At 36.3% G+C, this 7,816-nt stretch overlaps 1 protein-coding gene across 6 annotated transcripts in view; it reads left to right on the top strand.

Annotated features, from left to right (window-relative positions):
- LOC122713437 (heterogeneous nuclear ribonucleoprotein K) overlaps positions 1-7,816 on the top strand; it is a 90,890-nt gene that overhangs the window by 58,725 nt on the left and 24,349 nt on the right. For 3 of the 6 annotated variants that reach the window (XM_043933870.1, XM_043933871.1, XM_043933872.1), the window contains 2 exons: positions 2,467-2,590; positions 3,451-3,561. The exons of 1 other annotated variant lie outside the window; for it this stretch is intronic. In XM_043933870.1, coding sequence (XP_043789805.1) covers positions 2,467-2,590; positions 3,451-3,561 — 235 coding nt within the window. The remainder of the gene's footprint in view (positions 1-2,466; positions 2,591-3,450; positions 3,562-7,816) is intronic. 2 more of the 6 variants (XM_043933874.1, XM_043933875.1) reach the window with 2 other exon arrangements.

Raw genomic sequence — 7,816 nt, 5'->3', positions numbered from 1 at the left:
TTAATTAAAATTACACGTCACTAAACAAACACCGACCGACTCAACTCATTCTGTCTGTGATGAGGATTAACGTGCATTCACATTTCAGCCATAGTAAAAAAAAAATAGATAAAAAGCTAGATTTCAGCTTCGCTGAGGAAGTATGTAATTGTTCGTTCCTAACTCCACCCTACCAATCGATGGTTAACATCTAATAACAAAATAATCACGCGACGATCGAAGGAACGCCATTCGTAAGGGAAAGCTCGCAGCTTTTTATCTTGCGACACGTTTAAAAGCTTCGGCTCTGATAAAAGAGGGATCGATAAAAATGCATTGCTAAAGAAGTAGCGATAGAATTTGTGAAATAAACCATTTAACGTATGTGTCGATAGAATTTTTTTTATTTTCTTATTTTTCGAATACAACGATGGCCAGTAAATTCTTCTTCATTACCTCGATCGATTATTTTACAAATATATTTTTTCATATTTAAATTCTCTTTTTCTTTTAATAAATTTAACGTTAAAAAAATTAAATTTCTTTTTGCGAACAGTAAAAATAATAGAGATCCTGAATTCCATTTTTTCTCAAAAAAAAAAAAAAAAAAAAAAGAAAAAAAAAACGGAAGATCGACGAATTTTTAATTTCTCAATAACTTTTTCTCGAATTTTAATCGAACGAATTTTCCATTTTCGATCTCCTCCCAGAATTTCGCTGGCCATCGTCGAATTTTCCACGGAAAACGAATAGAAATGGATTGATTTCGACGATACGTATCTGGCTTCCGGCTTCGTTCAAACACTATTTCGAAATTAGAATACATTATCGTGTCTCGGTCGTAATCGAATCGTGTCGAACGAAACGTAATTTTCCTTCGCCAACCAATGCGAAAACAAGTCGCGAGTGAAGCTTCTATTCCCGACTTTCGGCAGCCTCTCGTCCTCTCGTCGCAATTGTTATCCGAATCGCGACCATCGATCGAGTGGATACAATGTGAAAAACTGGTGGAAAATCCGGTCTATGATCGGGAAATATGATCCTATTCTCCTCTCGAACCCGTTCGGATATCTGAAAATTGCGCGGAAGATGAAAAATCTTTCTCGTTTTCTCCTCGCGTTGCCCCCTATATTCCAAAAAAACACGGAAACTCCTCGAAATTTATTCGTGCGTGGAAGTAATAACTGGAACTATTAAACCAAGATAAATTAATTAGTTTAGTATTTTTTTTTTTTGCAATAATTAGAAACAAGTACAAATGTTTATATTTTAAAAGTAGAATAAAATTTTTTTATTCGAACTTTTGCTTTTTGGTTCACTAAATTTTCAAGTATAACTAAAAATGACTAATTTCTAACTAAATACGAATAAATTCAATTTAAAATGTATCAATAAGTTCACTTTAAAATGTGAAAATAAGCAAAAAAAAAAAAAAGCGGATTAAATTTTTCATTCAAAAATTATTTTTCTTTGATACGTTCATTTTAGATTTTCTAAAAAAAAAAAAAAAAAACAAACTCAAAACGTGGAATTTATTCTACATTTTTTTACATATTTTAACACGTAAAATAACCATTTATCGATTATTTGTATCTAATCAAAAAATAGCTAATTTTAGTTGTACTTGAAAATTTATCGGAAATTTTACTCGAAAACAAAGCCTCAAATAAAAATAGTTTATTTATTTTCGATTTTTTTTTTTTTTCAATTCCTTGTCCAATTATCCTTACAAGATATCTGTAATTTTTAAGGATAATTCTTTGTTTTCTCGATCTACAATTTTACTCCCGATTATATCGATCGAAGAAAGGGAAGGGAAGAGAAACGAGACGCGATTCCTTGGAATTTCAATTAGCGGACTATTAAAAAAAAAAAAGAAAAAGAACGGAAAGAAAGAGCGGGAAAGTAATCCGGTGTTTAATTTGTGTTCAACGTTTCGAAAGTTCCGTGTTTATCGGAATTCCGTTTCGTATTTAGCGGTATTTCCTGTTATCCGTGTTTTTATTCAATAAACCATTTACCAGTGGTGATTCCACCCGCCATTCACTCGAAAAAAGACGAGAGGCAGCTGATCGTTCGTGAATCTCGTTCGTGATTAACCCGATTCAATCGTTGCGTTGCCGGGTGATTAAAATGTAAATTAAATAATTCGATAAAAATTTTTTCCCGAAAGCGGAGACAATGATACGAGACGAGATAATGAAATATTCGCGAAAAAGGAGGAGCGTTCAAAATTCGGACGAAGAAAAGAAAGACGAAGGGAAAAAAAAAAAGAGATGAATACTTTTTTTTTTAATGGGAGAAAAATTTTTTTTTTTAAATCGATCCGAAGCGTGTTTCTCCGCGGCTAATTTTTTTGCCGGGCGGGAAAGGGGTGAAAATTCGCCGACACGATTCGATGTAGAGAAAGGCAAACGTGTTGTAGCATACGTAAGATACGCGATGGTGGCCGATCGGGAGTAATTGTTGGAGTGTTTTTGATTTTAGGGTGCTTACCATCAGCTCGGATCTGCCCACCGTACTCCAAGTGTTGAACGAGGTCGTACCTAATCTCGAGGAGGTGAGTGTTGCTACCAGAAGAGGATCACACGGGAAAAGAAATGACTCAATCGTGAGACTTTTCAAATGTTTTTTTCTTATTTATTAGTAGAACTGTTAAAGATATAGAGATAGAGAGTGATATGACGGGGGTTGGTTCGGTAATTGGTTGACCGCCTTGATTCATCATTTCAATTGTCACGCCATGACTCATATTCTTGAGTCATCGATTATATAGTGGACGTAGAAAGGAACACTTGCTTTATTTGGTAAACTCGTTATTACATCGATAATCTCTGTATAATATACAGTTTAATTGGATACGAGGCTATATAAATATCTTGAACAAATAATCTAATTTCTATAGGGAGATTAGGGTGCTAACCAATACACCGTTCCACCTTAACCAGAAAGTCTTATGCTAAAGGGAATCGCATTTTATATAGTTTTTGCATGGAATGCATTCTAGAAATTTAGAGGATGATCTAAACGAGATTTATCTCAAAACAGAATATTTCCTTTTTTTTTTTTTTTTCTTTCAATTCCTCCCATTTGCACGGAACACGTTAGTAGCGTTTCCATAAGTAGAACGATCGATGCATCCGATTTAACGACAAACATGGCGACAATAGATATAGAGTCACGTTCCAAAGAACGCACGATCTTATGAATATTTATTATCCGTTCGAAGATCAGCGATTAACATAAACCTGGAATACGAACAACGATATTCGACGTAAAACGACTAAAGATTGTTGGAAAAATTAAAAAAAAATAATAATAAATAAATAAATAAAAAAGGAAAGATAAGCGAAATTTACCCGTGTACGACGAGAGCCATTCAAAACGAACAGGGCAGTGTTGCCAAAGTATATATTCAACAACGCGTAACAAGACAAGACAAGAAAGTAAATGTTGGAAATGGATTTTCAGAACGGGTCTCGACACGGGAGCGACGAGATCGACGTGCGCATGCTGGTGCATCAGAGCCAAGCCGGATGCATAATCGGCAAGGGAGGTTTAAAGATCAAGGAGCTTCGCGAGGTAAGTCGGAGAATATGCTCGTACGTCGTTTAACACGCGTTATCCACACGAAACACGACATAGGTTTTACGATTGTCACGTTCGACTCCGTGCCAAGGCCTCCAGCATGCTCATACGACGAATTTAAACCGTTCTCGAGGCCTTTTATACGATCCTCTTTATTAATGGACAACGAAGTCGGTTTCGCTCGCGAGTCATCCAACCAAGATCCGACACCGTTTCCGTTTCCGCTATTTTTGGACGCCCGCTTTTCGATCGATATTCCGCCGTTCATTTTCACGTCGATTACGAAATATTTATCGTGGATCACCAAGAAGATTCGGAAGAGGTTCATTCTCGTAGTAATCGCGAGTAATTATTGTCTTCTTTAGGGAGGGGGGGGGGAAATATTTATTAAAATTTTGCAAAATTTATTATTGACGTATTTATTTATTTTTTTCGTATACTTTGGGTAGAGAGAGATAATTATTTATCTCTGGAGTAAAAAAGTGAGAGTATTTACTCGATGGGAATAGATTTTTTTTTTTTAGAAAGTGGAAGAAATTGGAATTGCTTACGGGATAAATATTCCAGGATCGAGAAGGTTATTTTCCACTAGGGAAAATTAGGTCTCGTAAATGGATTAGAATTGATTTTAGTGGCATTAAATCATTACCCTCGCGGCCGATTCGAATAGGCTATTGCACAAGCACCGCTAATAAATCTGGAATTCACCGTCCACGGTGATAATAAGGAAATTATCCGCGTTTCCTGTCGTTCTCCCACTTCTTGCCTCGCGAGAATCGTCCCTCGTCTCTGCTTCTCCAGCAAAATAAAGAATATCTTCCAAATGGATCCCTTCCTTTCTTTCTTTCTTTCTTTCTTTCTTTCTTTCTTTCTTTCCTTCCTTCCTTCCTTGTTCCCCTCATCTCCCTAACGCAACGATAAACGATTAATCCCTGTTCAATTGTGGAACAAAAAAATCACTCTTAGAAGAATGTAAAAAGATGGATCGAATTTTTAGAGCGAAGAAACACTCTCGAAGTTGATAAGTGAGGGAGCAGGATGGAAATGGACAATCGAGCTTGTTTTAATTAGGGAAATGGCGGGTCGTAGATTTTACGTAACAAGGATGGGCGAAATATAATGGACAATATCCAGGCAGAGGAATATGCAACGTGGCCAAGTGGCTCGTTACGTTTTCGCAACTTGTACAAGAGGTATAACCAACCGATATACACCTTTTGTTCAACCAGCCACTAGACGCTGCCGTAACTTTTCTTCTTTCGAGCTTTGTCGGCTTCTTCCCTTCTTCCGCCCCGTCCGGGATCCCGTCGATCTTGACACACTCTCCTGTTTACTCGATGACTGTTCAAAGGAAGCAATCGTTTCATTCAAGTTTTTTTTCCTACTTGAAATCTTTCGTCGAAAATTAATTTATCGAAGGACAACGTATGGGTCTTTCTTCTTTGTGAACGGTCGAAGCGAAAAGATCGATTCAGAGAAGACAGACTCCGCCATACATTCGAATATACATTCCAGACACATATGATATAGTGAAAAAATGTTTCTTCGTAATTTTTTCCCTGGATAGAATAGAAGAGGGAAATATTGCCAATTGGCGACATCGCCAGAATTGTTTGGAAGGAATTGTTTGTTTCATCGATCTGATCCAATCAATTCTCGGTTCTCCGTTCTCCGGAATTTCGAATCCGGAAGGAAAGGAAATTCGTAGGTCGGATAATTTTCGATGGATTTCGAGAATTCTTTCAGGAAGAATTCCAAGTGTTCTCGGCTTATTTTCGCGCGAGCTTGATCCAAAAGTTTAACGACCTCGCGGTTTTCTCCCATCCCTTCTCCACGTTTTCGCCCTATCTCTCAAACATTCGTCTTCCCCGCCTCTTCTCTTTCTCTTCTCTGTCAACAGTGGCGATACTTCACAGCACTGTTAACGTAGCGCGCAATATTTCGACCCGAGATACGTGCCACTCGTTTATAGCGCTTCCGTGATCTCGTGATGTTGCATCCCGTTCGAAGCAATAAAACCGGCTTACATCTCTTCCTTTGTGCTCACCCTAATTTCTAGATAGACGGGACACGTTTCTTCGAGCGTACAGGTGAACAGATTTGGGAGGGTCTCTCGTTTTCACGCTCCTCCAGAGTTCTACACCGGAGCAAAATTATTATGATGGATTAACTGAAGAACATAAGAGACAAAAATTTATTTGTTTTATTTTATTTTAAAATAGAAATGTTGATATTTAAGGTGAAACGAAAGTTTTGAAACACTTTCATATCTGAGAAATTTTTATTGCTTTTTATTCGTAAGTTAAATTCGTGAATAATTCGCGATTTAATTTCACCGATTTTTTTTTTTTTTTTTTTTTTTTTTTNTTATCACCGTTTTAACATTTCCACGCTATTTCCTTCGAAAGTTGAACATGGTTTTACAAAGTTTATTACTGGACACACTGGGGTCGTCGTCCAGTTTCCTCTCGTCGCAAAAGCTGCAATGCGCCCGAATCGGTTGCTGCCCGCGTTCGTAATTACACTCGTTCAACCCCCTGTTTTGCCCTCTTCTCCTCGCTCAATTACCGTGACACGTTTTGAAAAAGTGTATTTCAACTGGTTTAACGTTCGTTATCCAACCCCGGGGGAGGGGGGAGGGGAGGAGGACGGAATGGAAAGCCCCACCGATTCCGTGGTCGCATTAAAACTTTTCGTTCGCACCTATCTCTGCCAGATGTCTGTCTACTCCCTACTTTAAACTCGATCGCGATACGCTATTGAATTTTCTTAGAGAACCATGGTCGAGAACGATATTACGCGCTTCTATTATCGAGACGATGATTTCAATAAAGGAAACGGAGAGATAAGGGACCGTGGTAAAATTCCATAACGCGAGTCGATGCGATAATTAGAGGTAGATAACGCGCAACAATACGATGGAAATAAACTAAGAAATTGTTTGTTAGATTCAAAACGAAATAATAACAATAATAATAATAATAATAATAATAATAATAATAATAATAATAATAATAATAATAAAAATAGGATACAGGGATTGTAAAAAAATTCACTCGTCGTTCGTCATTTTCTCATTCGCGTGATCAATCGTGAATCGAACAAAACTCGGCCAATTACGAATTACGAAGAAGTTTTTGAAACATTGTATGGGTTTATAATCGTTTTCATCACGTGATCATCACTTAATCGGTAATATCAATCGTCGAATGTAAATTTCTACCGTTCGAAGCTGCCTAGATCCTTACGTAAACAAGTTTTATGGATTATACGATTATCGCATAACAGGTTTACCTTTTATTTGCGTATACCTTTTATAGATGTATCGATTAGTTTGATCGATTATCTCGTCTCTTGTATTGTAAATGAAATAGATGTTGAAAATTATACGAGTAATAAAATAGTCGAGCACGTTAACGGACAGTAATTTTGTTAAAATTTATTACAATTTATTCAATCGTAATATGTTTATCGATATGTTTAACGATAACTTCTAAGTATAGTTTAAAAAAAAGATATTTATTTACACAACGAAATTTTTTTATCTTTTATTTACGCGCGATAAAAAAACGAATTTATAGATGTCAGTAAAAAATACGATCGATAGCAACTGCGCCATCTAACGTCCTCAGCTAAAACTTCATCGTGCGTCGAAAAACTTGAGCGCATAAATCATTTTTACCTTCCTCTTTTTTTTTTATCCACGATCTTTATCCATGTTAGAAAAAAAAAAAAAAAAAGTAACGAGAAAATAAATCAAAAATAACAACGAGATAAGAAATTCTATCTATATCTATATCTTTATAAATAGATGAAATATTATTTTTTATCACGTACAAAAAAATCGGTTAAATTATCTGTCGTAATCGAAACATGAAATGTTCCCTTTCAAATTTTCAATTCTCGTTTCCTAATAAATAAATAAATAAATAAATAAATAAATAAATAAATAAATAAATAAATAAATAATCGTGCGTGATAAATAATCGGTCTATTTCTCATCCACGAGAGATTATCGATTCATCGAAATGGAATGCGTAAAGCTTGAAAAAGTTTTAAAACTTTTGCGAACGCTTAATTTTGAGGAAAAGTTGCAGCTTTAAAAAAGAAAGGGGGACGCGAAAAACACGGCGGGATTCCGGGTCACGATGCGACGAGACGTGGCGCGTTTCTTTTTAAACTTTCTCTCTCTCTCTCTCTCTCTCTCTCTCTCTCTCTCTCTCTCTCTCTCTCTCTCTCTCTCTCTCTC

Source organism: Apis laboriosa, unplaced genomic scaffold (genome assembly GCF_014066325.1).
Source record: "Apis laboriosa isolate Shangri-la unplaced genomic scaffold, ASM1406632v1 scaffold23_cov150, whole genome shotgun sequence".
NCBI lineage: Eukaryota > Metazoa > Arthropoda > Insecta > Hymenoptera > Apidae > Apis > Apis laboriosa.
Note: the sequence above shows the minus strand (reverse complement) of the source record. Positions and strands in the feature narration are given on the sequence as shown.